This window comes from Equus quagga, chromosome 1 (genome assembly GCF_021613505.1).
Source record: "Equus quagga isolate Etosha38 chromosome 1, UCLA_HA_Equagga_1.0, whole genome shotgun sequence".
In the NCBI taxonomy this organism is placed as follows: Eukaryota; Metazoa; Chordata; class Mammalia; order Perissodactyla; family Equidae; genus Equus; species Equus quagga.
The window spans coordinates 85,607,217-85,620,557 of record NC_060267.1 but is presented as its reverse complement, the minus strand read 5'-3'; the positions used below and the strand labels follow the sequence as shown (position 1 = coordinate 85,620,557).

At 34.7% G+C, this 13,341-nt stretch overlaps 1 protein-coding gene across 9 annotated transcripts in view; it reads left to right on the top strand.

The window, feature by feature from the left end:
• DENND1A (DENN domain containing 1A) overlaps window positions 1-13,341 on the top strand; it is a 519,789-nt gene that overhangs the window by 134,908 nt on the left and 371,540 nt on the right. For all 9 annotated transcript variants that reach the window (XM_046662949.1, XM_046662983.1, XM_046663004.1 and 6 more), the window contains one exon: window positions 6,577-6,620. In XM_046662949.1, the coding sequence (XP_046518905.1) occupies window positions 6,577-6,620 (44 nt within the window). The remainder of the gene's footprint in view (window positions 1-6,576; window positions 6,621-13,341) is intronic.

The following is a 13,341-nucleotide window of genomic DNA, read 5'->3' as shown; positions in this document are numbered from 1 at the left end:
TGATAGATTTTAGGAATTAGTTCCAGACTTTGAATGAATTTAAAAAACCCTAAATACTAAATAATAATGGAGGTTGAAAACTAGGGTATTCAGTAGGGAGAAAAATAAGCATGAGTGAACATATTCTTTTGACTTTTTTTTCCCTCCAGTACACCTTCTCTTTTTCATTTTAAGACTCCCTTTGGAATTTGACTTATGTTTGATTTTGGGGTTTACGCGGCATAAGTTTGGTTAAGGATCAGATTTATATTCCTTCTATAGGTGAAATTAGTTATGAGAAAGATTTTAAATTATCGATGAGTAGGGGAATTTGCTGGTCAAAATCTATCAGCATTCTTTAGAAAGAAAGATGAAACTCCCTAGATTTTACTGCATAATGTCAATGGACTCATATGTAGAACAGCTGATGCGTTTAGGACTTGTTGATTCCCTTAATTGGTAACTGTACTACATTCATAACCCCAACAACTGAAAACAATAGGTCAGTGTCTGCTGTTTATGCATAAATAGCTACATCGGAGCAGGATATGTCTGAAAGGCAGAGTATGTTAGTTTGAGGAGGAAGCTGGCACATGAATGGTTCTATTGCTTGCCATACTGAGGTGGGTTATGCTCTCCTTCCCTGAATAATGCTATTTGGGTTTTTATTATAGGTGTAGTTGGTGAACTATTTCTGTGTTATCAGGCTGGCTGCTGTGAAGTAGTATTTGAATGTATTTTAAATGGCAGTGTTGAGGGAAAAGGCTAGAATAGAAACATAGTTTAAAATTGGCAATGACTCAGTTTTTATGTCTTATAGTATTCACGTTTTTGAGCAAAAAGTTAATACCTAGAATAGCTTTTTTTTTTTTAAAGAAATTCCATTTGTACATGGAAACAAAATCTTCATTTAAAGTACTTTGAAATGATTTTTTCTTTTAGATTAATGAATTATACTCCTTTGTCATTTCCCCAGGATTAAATCTACATTTTGAAATCTGTAATTTTTTTTTGAAATGAGCAATTTTTAGTTTAAAAATATTTTTAAAGGAAAGACTATGTAAACCATTTTGTTTCATTGTTGGAGAAAAGGAAAACATGTTGATAGGTTTTTGGTTTTTTCTTTTCACTATGTAAAACATTTGAAACATTCCTTTCAAAAATGTTGTTTTTAACAAGTAAATTTTTGCTATCGTAAATGGAATAATTTCCTAGAATAATTATATTTAGTTAAAATGCTAAACCAATGATTCAGGTATTTTATAATATAAAGCAAGTGAAGTTGACTCTTTCTAGCTGTAATCAAAGCTTACTAAGTCGTGTCCCTGAAGCTCTTTCTTAGTTTAGTGCAGTCCAGTTTGCAGTCCTGCTATCAAGAAACTTTAATTCTACGTTACACAAAAAAATTAACTTTTTTTCTTGAAGGTTGAAAGAAAATTTATTTCCCAGTGTGTTTTGGAGAAGACTGAGCTTGTCCTCAAAGTGTACAACTTCTCAGACTATTTTCTGAGAATCTACGTTTTTAGGGTATAAAATTTGAAGATGTGTTTTGGCAAAGTGTGATTACTGGACTGTTACCCGTTTGCAGCATATTCCCATCTTCTCATCTGGAAAATTAAATCTGATTGCAGCTTGGATTAGCATTTATGCTTGTGGAAGATAGTTTGGAGAGGAAGATAAGTATCTTAAACTCCATGAAATTGAACAATGAGATTATATGGTTTATAGCTAATTTTAAAGTCTCAGTTTTAAAGGGCAGATTTTTATATTGTAAGCTTTCAATGTATTCAATACTTTCTCTCTTATTGACTGAAATATCCTAGAGATAATGACTGGATAAATTTAGGAGGCATTAAATGTAATGTTTTCTACCTTGATACCTAGCATGTTAAAAGTGAAAGCAGTGTAGATTCCCGTGTTAATGGCTCCATTGCAGTTTCTTTTAAATTTCCTAAAAGAGCTCCAGTTATAGAAGATTGTAACATTTGGTTAGTATGCAGTTGTTACGCCTTTCATAGAAAATGAAGTCAGTGTATTTTTCAATAATCAATTAAAGTGTCATGCCTTGACCCTTGAAATGGAGTCATTGATGTGACAGAGAAAAACAGGAAAATAATTTGGTAAGGGGGTGTGTGTGTGTGTGTACGTGTACACAGACTTGTTACTGATCTACAAATGAGCCCTCATACATAACCACGGTACTTTTTTGAATTATTTTGCATTTCTGTTGTAAAAGATCTGTCTACCGCGTTTTCTAGGAACTTTAAGCCTAAGGCAGAACTCAAGGTTTTGGAGCCTGTGTAAAATAATTTATAGCACCTTTCCAGTAAGTCTTGCCCAAACCCTTATTCTATTAATTAAACATCCTGTGGCAATCTGGTATATCTTAAAGATTTAAAAGTATGTTACAGTAGAAGACTAGAAAACATGGGCTATTAAGATTGAAGAAAATTAGCTTTTATTTTTTTAAAAAAAATAAGACATTTGTTCTGAGATGACTTCTTTTTGCTGTGAAGATACAGGCTTTTAAGTGTGGTCATGTTCTGTGCCTGAATGAGATTGTGGGGTTGGGAGTCCTGTACTGTGAAATGTCTGTTTTAAATATGGAAGTGTTTCTTGTGGCCTCCAGTGGAAGTGGTTCACATGTGTCTGTGTGGGAACAGCCTCTTGCATGGCTGTGGTGCTGGGAGAAGGTAGTGGCCCGTCACATTCACATAACATGAGGCCTTGTTCCACAGCCAGTTGTCTCTTTTAGACTTACGTGGTTAAGAGATATATGGACTCAACAGTACCATACGTCTTATTGGCAAGATATTTTGAATATGATTTTTTTGTTGTTGTTGAATAGTATTTCCTGGGAGATGGTGATCTTGATTTTTAATTTTCTAGGAATCTATTACTTAAATCAGGAGAAAGTTGCTGGGAGAGAACAAGGAGGGAAGTGTGTGCTATGTACCACTATATTATGTTCTTAATTTTCTGACATAGGGACAGTTCTTAGAGAAAAATCTTGGTGTTTGCTGATAGCTCTATTCTTACTGCCAGTGGCCTAAGCAAATTATGTTACTTTTTCTATGGTAGAGTACTCTCATCTGCAGATTTTTGTGTTGAAAGTTAGTTGTTGGTGACACTGCATTTGGCAGTGAAGGTATGAATGTGAGAAGGTGTTTTGGAACATTAGCAATTATGGCGTTGGATGGTGGATAAAGAAATAGATATATAAATATTAGACCGATGCACAGTTTTCCAGTGTATGTTATTTTCCATATAAAGATATAGAACATTTCATAAAATGTTCCCAGACCATTTAAAACTCAAAGAAATGCAGCTGATGCAATGAAATACATAGAGTACTTGTAAAAACATACAGACACGCAAGTGGATTGCTGCCAGACAGAAAATTTAAAGGCGGTTTGCTTAACTGCAGGGTGCTAGGTTTTGTACGTGTGCCATGCTGAAACTGTTAGTAAGGCGGGTGTTGTGTTGCTTGAGAAAAGCAGATTGTATTTGGACCTTTTTAACTCAGATGTTTCCAATGTCGATATTTTGGTGACATTATGGCATTATGATCAACTCAATGTGAAAAAAGATGATTTCAACCTACTGTGCAAAACAGACATTTTAAGAAAATTCAAACAAATTATTTTCAGTTTTTGTGTTAATTTTTACAAAATGGCTTGCATAGTTTTATTAACTATCAGACAGGATCTTTGAGCTAATTGAATGGAACTTTATAGGTTGGGCTTTGGTTTTAAAAAACACTGCTTTTTTTTTTAAAATATTGCTTTAGAGAGTGTTAAGGACCCATGAAGTTTGCTTTTGTAAACCTCAGGGCCTTAAAGAAAGGAAATCAAAAGTTTTATACTTGAATCATAGTAAATAATAATCCATGTATTATCTTGGAACATGATTCTGTTAAAATCTGGAAATCTCACTCTACGGTTCGTCTTAGGACAGTTGAAGGAATTTAGTTGATGTTCTTTATTATGTTGCCTACCATTGAGGCAGTGTTTAGGGTAGTATGATTTCAGTGACCCCTATCTTGGTATTCCATGGTCGTCTTTACCTTCATTGTATGAAAATAGGTTGATTTTTCTTTCAGCCATGTTTCCTTCTCTTTTTTCAATTCTACTATGTTGTATATGTATAAAATACATTTTAAAAATAAGTTAATTATTAATATAGTTGGTTAAAGAGATTTAGAAACTTTCCTTCTCCCACCTGTAAAGAAGAAACTTATTTTTTAAATTGAAGAATATACCACAAATTTTGGTTTCTGATGTTCATCCCCTTACAAAATGGTGATAAAAAATAAAGTCTTTGGTTTTATTCCATCTGTATTTCCATTGGTATTTTGTGGTTCCCCAAAACACAAACTACTCAAGACAGAGGACATGGTATTAAAGGTTTATATGTGAGTCATTTCTTTATGAAGTTTTCTCGTTGAAGAGTAAGTATTAACCACATGACAACCGGAAGAAAAAGAAAATGCCTTAGATTATTTTGTGGCTTTCCCAATCTCTGTTTTGCTGTGTCCCTCAGTGGCTTAGAGTACATCTCTCTCTTTTTCTTTTTTTTTTGGTTTTAAATCCTAAAATACCAGTTTTTTTCTGGACTAAGTCATTTATGCATGTTTTAGGAATTACAGCCATGGCCTTCCTTTTTAGTCCTCCCTGACCCCCACCCCGATAGCACACTTCTAGAGGTTTGTGGGGCATGTGGATGTCCCTTTGCATCCTGCTGGCTAATTCTTCCTTGTAGACCTAGTGCTTTTCATGCCACACCATTAGCGCCCTCTGGCCTCTTGTCTCAAGAGGGCAAGTCCTTGTGTGATTTCAGCCCTTCAGGCCAGAGAGAAACAACAGCATCTTCATCTAGCCCACCAGGGCATCCTTGCCGGGGGGGATTGCTCCAGAATTCTGATAGTCACAGTCTAAACACATCATTTGTCTTTTCTAGTATTTTAAGATGAGAGTAAAGAAAGAAATTGATCCCTGATTTTTAAGTCAACCGGAAGACACCTCAAGAGCTGAAAAGATCTACAGATAGTTTCAGCTGTTTTGCACTACCCACTTTGGGAAGCTCTGCTTTTACTATGACCTTTTGAATATTCCTGCTTTTGTTATTAGTCTTGGGTTTTGAAAAATAACATCTGTTAACTGTAATGACTTGAAAACTGGTATTTCTAACATTTAAATGTAGTATGTGAATAGGCCCTTAGTTTTCTCCCTTTTTGATTCTTCACTGCAGAACAATTACTGGCATTTTTGTGTTGTGATTTGGGTGCTTTTAACTTCTACATGGATTCACTTTTACAGAGAAGTAAACTGGTGTTTTAAAAGATAGATATGAAAAGCGAGTAATATATATTGTGATCATGATGAGAGGGGACCCTCAAATGTTGTGCTTTTAAATAAGCCTTTTAGGGGCCAGCCTGGTGGCGCATCAGTTAAGTTCACATGTTCCGCTTCGACAGCCTGGGGTTCACCAGCTGGGAGCCTGGGTGCCGACATAGCACCGCTTGGCAAGCCATGCTGTGGTAGGCATCCCACATGTAAAGCAGAGGAAGGTGGGCACGGATGTTAGCTCAGGGACAGTCTTCCTCAGTAAAAAGAGGGGGATTGGCAGCAGATGTTAGCTCAGGGCTAATCGTTCTCAAAAAAGTAAAATAAAATAAGCCTTTTGCATTGATATGTGATTTCTCAGATAGATATTATTCTGATCACTTCTCTTAATGTGTCTCTGAGGAACCAAATCTTCCTCTTATTAGAAAAGATTGAATGTTTTCCTAGCCGATAGCAAATGGAGTGCTAATAGCTTTTAATTAGTACACTTCTGTATTGACTTTCAGACGATGGCGTTGGATTACCTTGCAATTATGATTGAAGGATCAAGTGACCCCTTTAGTAATTCCATTTTAAACAGATGGTCATGAAAGGTATTTTCACCTATGGATTTTTATAGTTTCTGAGCAAGTCTAATTATGTTAGATAGAACGTAATATCTCATATGATACTTTGTTTATGCTGACAAGCTAGCCGTGTATTGTTTGGTTCTGTCTTTAAGAAAACTTTATCTAGTTTTGTCTTTATTTTTAAGAGTTCATAAGTATTTTGGGAAGGATATATTTTATTTTTAAAAAGTAAATGTTTTGCATTTGTTCCTTGAAAGGATTCTTCTCCCCTCCACCAGTCTGAAACTGGTGTTTAAAAAAAGGTGGTTTATCAAGCTCACATCTGTAACTATGAAAAGAAGGCTCCTGATTAGAAAAGAAAAGTCAAGCAGGTCTAAGACTCATTTTCTCTGGAAAAATATATTGAGGGCAATTTGCAGCCAGCAAGATTTTTGCATTAGGTAATAGTCTAAAGTTAACAGTAGCATCAGGTCTTCAAAATTTTTCTTTTTTATATTTCTGGAGGAGGGTAATGGGAGTGCCTTGCCTAGTCCTTCCTTGTGCTCATCAACATAGCAGCCTCAGCTGCCCCCCTTGGATCCCCTGCCAGGGCTGCTATCATCTTCTGATCAAATATTAATGTGTGATCCTCTGCTTGCTCACTAATCCAAAGCCAATTAATATTATCTGTCAATTATTTACAGATCCTGAGGTGCAGAGGCAATTCCCGGAGGACTACAGTGACCAGGTTCGGAATGCGTAATTAATTTTTTACATGACAAAATTTATTTCAGAGTTGTTCAACATATTATTACTGTTCTTTTTACTGAAAGAGATAAATGAATTTTTAGAAGGGAAGAGAAACAGTAATTAGGACCCCAAGACAAAAAGTAAAACATATTGAAGTAAGATTGAAAATATTGGTGCTAGATTTAGGGTGTTACCTTCAGGGGGAAAATGCACAGAAAGTAAGGAAGAAAATCTATTACAAATTTTGCCTTTTACTTTTAGGTATTCTCCAGTCCTCCGTTCATTAGGAAATCCTTTTTGGATTGCCTGTGAACTTTTTTTTCTTTTTTAAATGCTATTTAAGCCGTCAAGAACCAGTGTAACAAAAAAGAAGGGAAGAGGAAAGTTGATAACATTTCCCGGAATTGGAAATAGATTATGAAACTATGTTATCATAGTACTTGAAGGAGAAGATACACATGCAGGAATGGTGTTTAGGGTAAGGGTGGTTTTAATGATGGTAGTGAAAGTTAAGGTTGGCCACTTGGTCCTGCCATCTCAAATTTCCTGCATTCTGCAAGCATGGAATGAAGTGGAAGGAAATATTTTACTCACAAAATAGTGCTGAAGTTCTGATGTTGGTCTACTCTTTATAATTAGATCTAAGTTATACATTCTGGATTCCAGTTTCTATCTCGAGAAATATTAGAGATGTTTTGCACTTTTGAGGCACCTTACATTTTTAGTTCAAATATGCAATTTGGTACTTTTTAAAAGCAGTTTTGAAATAAAAGCATCCTGATTACACTGAATAAAACAACTTCATAAAGCTGTTCATATGTGGGACATTGTACACAATAAAAACATGTTTCTGAAGTACATCCGTTTAATTTTGTCTATTAAAAAAATGTCCTTGAATGAAAATAAGTACAACAAGATAGAAATATCCAGTACAGCAGTAGTAACACCTTTCAGTGTGGCCTGTTGGATAGAGGGCAAAGCATCTGATACATCTTTATGAATATGGGGACATAATGTGACCAGGAATATAACTGGATAATCAGTATAATGAGATGCTTTGTAATGAGATTTTATTGTACAAGAACCCAAGAGAACTGATATGGTTTGCTTTGTATGTGATCTCAAGACTTTTAGATGAGATTTTAAAAAATATTACTCTTCATCTTCCAACGGGAGAGTTGAATTTTTATCTTACCTTAAATTGATGTGAGATTGAGCCCTGTGGATTTAAACTATACAATCCAAAGATTATAGGACCTTTTTATTTTTTTTTCTCTAGACAATGTCTAAAGGGTGGAAAAGCTTAAAATATTGTTTAGAATAGACTTGAGGTCATAGCTCTTAAGAAAATCAATCTTTTAATATCTTGTTGTCTAGGTATGTAACCTTTGTGGTCCCATGATCTGAATTACCCAATGAGAAAAAATTTTGTGGGAGAAAACTTAAAATAACATACTTAACATCTGAGTTTATTCCTTTAAACATAGATTCTTACTATATCTGAAAATTTTTGAGCAACGTGATTTTTTTGGGTATGACTTTAAAAACTTGCATGTTAATGACCAAAAAAATTTAGGAAATATAGATAAAGCAAAAATAAACTTAAAAAAAGAATGAAAAGAAAGAAAATACAAATCATCTGTAATTTTACTGCTCAGAGATAACTGCTGTGGCAATTTGGTGTTGATTTCCATGTTTATTTCTCTTAGTATATGTGTCTGTATGTTTGGGAGAGTATATGTGTATATATACAGGTCCTACACATACCTATGTGTGTATATAGAGAAATATAGATTATTATCAATTCTGTCATTGCATATGGAGCCCACTTTACTGACTAGATAGTGTTATGTTATGAACTTAGTTCTCTTTACTTTGGTTAATGGATGATCTTACAAGTATTTCATACATTGAAATTGTATAATTTCATACATTAAATTGAATAATTTAAAATTACAGTAGGAATCTAAAAAATAATGATTGCTTTTATTTTAAAGTGCTCATAGGATGGGTGTTTGTTTTCTTTGTTTACATCAGTGATATAGTTTTGAAATTTGGAGGATGATATTCATGGACTAGATGTAGACTTACGAGGGTGTGTATATCACTGCCTTATTTAGCATCTCTTCCTGCTTAACACACGGTTTCCATTCTTTACCATGTATAACTCAAGAATGAAGGATGAATGAAAGATCTCCTTTGTATTTGGAGAAGTTACCTCCAAATTCCAAGAAATGTATTTGAGAGTTGATCTACTGGTCAAGGAAATGAGACCCGCATATTTTTTATTGATCTTTTTATCATTTAGATTCTGATTTTATATGTTTTTTCTTCTTAGCATTTGTTGGATTAAAACAAATTATCTTTCCCCTTGGTGTGCTATTGTAAAGGAATTCTTAGAAATGTGTCTATTACATACAAGCCTTAAATGCTGAATAGGTACTTTGTCTAGACAACATTTCCAGTATTAAATCATTTATGATGCTATCTGTAAGGAATACTTGAGATAGTTCACCAAAAAGTATAGCACTTATTACTACACACGCACACACACAAATTCCCCCCAGTTTTTCTCCCTATTCGCCTAAACTACCAGTGCTTGTTTTTACATATAGTGTATTTCCCATGTACCAGCACACTTGATCAGAGACGCTTGCTGCTGCTAGATGTTTTATTCTGTGTGTTCTTTGTACCTTACAGTAAAAGAATCTGTCACAAATTATTGTGGCTCACTGCTTTAGAAACTGAGAAAAAAGGGAGGTTAGATTGACATCTGTGACTGAATAATGATGACCAGCCTTTTGGCTCTCCTTGAGCCACAAAGCTAGCACTGCCTTTAGAGTGGAAAAAGAAGTAAGAAGAAAGGGGAGGGATAAAAGAGAGTTACAAATCTGTGGTCCCGGAGATGTATTACTGTTGGGCCAGTTGTCTGCGTGGTATGATAATCCATTTTGATCTTCTCTGTCTTAATTGTCTGCTAAAGACAAATGGGCAGTAAAAGTTCATCAGTTTCATCTTTTTGCTTCTCGTTTAGAAGCAGAATAAATGATCCATCACTACAGAAGTAGCCTTTCTTTCTGACACGGAAGTAATGCAGACCCAACACGTTTTATTAAAATGTTTTCCCCTCATTATTTCAGTCCTCTCAGCTCTGATAGATCTTACTGTTTCATAAAAAATGTAATCTGAAATGTAAATAAGGGTCTTGATACAGAAGGAAGAAGTAATGAGCAGCCTGAGCCACATTTTAGGACTCTTGATTGTAATTACTGACAAAGTGATTTCTCTGTGCCCTGTTTTTTTTCTTTCTTTCTTAAGTTGTCTGTGACACCCTCAGACCGCAATGACATCTATGGTTTAAAACCATTAAATCACTGTAGCACTCAATATTTCATTTAAAATCTGGTAAGCCTGCTATCTTTAAACCTGAAAGTATAGGCTTTGTTAATTCCTGAAAGATGTGCAATGCGTATATTTTCTAAAAAAGGAAAACAAACAACAAAAAAGGCAAAAGCAAGGTCTTTTCAGAGTTCACATTATTTATTCATCTGCTTTTGTTTAATGCTTAGCTGGTTTAAATACTAAAATATCAACATTGGTAGGATCCTGACTTGAAAAGGATCCTGCATTTAAAAAGAAAATCTTCTAATAACTTACTTGTGAAATTTTAAAAAGGTATCTCTCATAAGGGTAATATGAAGTAGTGTAAGATTTTTTTTTAGGGTTAGGCTTATTAAATTACAGATGTAATTTTCCAGTTACTTTGGTCTTGGTAACTTAAAGCAGATTCTTTTCAATCTCTTACTATAAGTTTAGATCATGTGGCTCTTAATAAAGCCTGTCCAATAGAACATTTTTGTTAAAGAAGAACAGAATCACAATAATATTTTTTTTCACTTCTTTGAGAAATGGTTTCTCCAAGGTATCAATTTGTTAATCTAGCATTAAAAATAAGAAAACAAAACACCAATATCTTCCCCTGCTAGAAATAGCCTTGTAGTTAATTAAGAGATTTATAATTATTCTATTATGTTTATGGTATTCATTCATAATTATGGAAATAATTGGTAAAACTTTACTCATTGTGATTAGTGCAGTTTTAATGACTACTAATTGAATTAAGGGAGAGAAGGATAGTGAAATTAACATCTTAGCAAACTATGGTCATCACTCTCATCAAAATCCCGTATTTGGCTTCAAAACATTGTATGATTTTTCAGATTAAAAAAAATGAGCCTTTAGTAATTATAACTTGTAGTATGGGATAATTTGGAATAAAGATATAGTAACCTCTCAGAAGATTTCCATAAATAGCCTTGTTATGTGTCAGGTATAAAAGGCATTACATACACCGTTTTAAAATGTATTAGTTATAATACAATTACTTCTTGTACTAAAACAGGCAGAATTAATAATTTGTTCTCACAATTGCACTTTTTATAGCCTGTTTGTCCTAAGAGTGGCGATTAGAGTTGAGTGTGCTAGAAGTTGCTTCTCCAGTGCATTCATCTATATTTTGATGAAATATAGCAAGTGTCTTAGAGCTCTTTAAATAGAGGTCTGAGCACACTTACCTGCCTCTGAACATGTAGATCGCTGTTTAGAGTTGCAGGTAATTTTTCTTTCCACTGGCACTGAAATAGAGGTTATAATGAAACCAACAATCTTTATGCATTTATAGAAACTATAAAAATTTTATGGAAATCTTTACATAGAAACTAACAGTATTTCTTGTACAAGCTCTATAAGCAATGTAGAAACATGGTACATTGGGAAAAATAAAAAGGTACCTTTCTTTTATGGTTTTATATGGTCTATGTGATTTAAAAATTTCACAATAGGCAGTTAAGCAAATTATAAAAACATACATCACCCATATACTAAAAAGGAACAAAAATACGTTGCATAACTTAGGCTAGTTGTGATGGAAATTGGCATTTCTGAGTTGCATGTAATTGCTTAAATGTGGAGTTTTCATCTGTTCATGTTTCAGGTATGCTGTAAAGAAAACATTTCTCAAGCTCACAGTTATTCACAGTATAACCTATGTAAATAGATTGGAAGATTCTGATTAGAAAGACAACAGATAATATTTAATCAAGACTTGCTACTTGTATGTTAGTGATTCCCTTATTCTTTTGGTGAGCTCCTGTGCATAAAAACTTGCGCTTTATTTTCTTCCAAATCTTGATAAGCCAGAGTAGGCATTTCTTTTCAAAACTTGTTCATGCCCTGATTCATTGTAAGAATACTATCTAATAAGAAAATTACAGGGGCTGGCCTGGCTGGCACAGCAGTCAAGTGTACACGTTCTGCTTCGGCGGCCGGGGGTTTGCCAGTTCGGATCCTAGGTGTGGACCTATGCACCACTTGTCGGGCCATGTTGTGGCAGGTGTCGCACATAAAATAGAGGAAGATGGGCATGGATGTTAGCTCAGGACAGTCTTCCTCAGCAAAAAAAAAAAAAAAAAAAAAAAAGAGGATTGGCAGCAGTTGTTAGCTCAGGGCTAATCTTCCTCAAAAAAAAAAAAAAAAGGAAAGTACAGATATAGTCCACAGCTCCTAAATTTTTCATTACTATGAAAGAGAGGCTTATTGTGCCAACATTGTATAATATGACACACATTTAATATTTATACAAAATGTAAAACAAATGATAACATTTGATTTTCTCATTATTATTAATCAGAGAAATGTAAGCAACGGTATACCTGGTCTGTATAAAATGTGACATTGATTTCACAAAGATTCTGCCAGTCTTTCTGTAGTGACTTGTCTAAGCCATAGAATCTTCAAATTGGAACTGAGACTTTGGCTCTGTGGTTCTTTGGGCCTTGCATTCACCAAGCTCACAAAAATAGAATCAGAGCTAGGTGTATCCCATTTCTCTTGGAAATTTTTGAGCTTTCTTTTTTCCCCATTCTCTTCTTCATGCTTCCAGCCTGCTCATACAGTCTGTTCAGATTTCATCCACTTTAAATGGTGAGATCAAGTTTGGTCCTGGAAAATTTTTATGACACCATATACCATGGAACAGAATTTGTTAATTCATTTCAGCCTCATGCAAAGGACTTATATATATAAGGGTCAAATGGATCACACTTTAAAATGGTTCCATAACCTGGCCTTAAAAAGACTAATTTATAAGTGGTTGCATTTTTTGATTTTTTTCCTCAAGTCTGTTTTTGGTGACATAAATTGTCTAGGAGACTAGATTTGATTTTGTGCATTAACTAAGTGAGAGATTGATAAGTGAGTGTCTGCAGAATGTGAGCCAGGCACTGTACCAGGTAAAGAGGAAGGGGAGAAGTAGAAGATTTCATCTCTACCCTGAAGGACCTCACTGTCTAGTAGGCTACAAGGGTAATGCATGTCCCAAATGTTTTGTAGAAAAACGCCATGGCCACAAATTGGGGATGTCTCTGAAAACTAGGACCTTCGGGTAGTAGTGCCACTATGTAATCTCATTCCTGCAATTTTTTGTTCCTTGTGTTGTGAAGCCATGCAAGTTGGTTAAGTTAACAAGAGTGGTACAGAGAAACCCAAGTGGAATGTCTTGCAGCTGCCCTTAAAGAATATCATCTTTTTTTTGTTTTTCCTTTTTCTCCCCAAAGCCCTCCGGTACATAGTTGTATATTCTTCGTTGTGGGTCCTTCTAGTTGTGGCATGTGGGATGCTGCCTCAGCGTGGTTTGATGAGCAGTGCCATGTCCGCGCCCA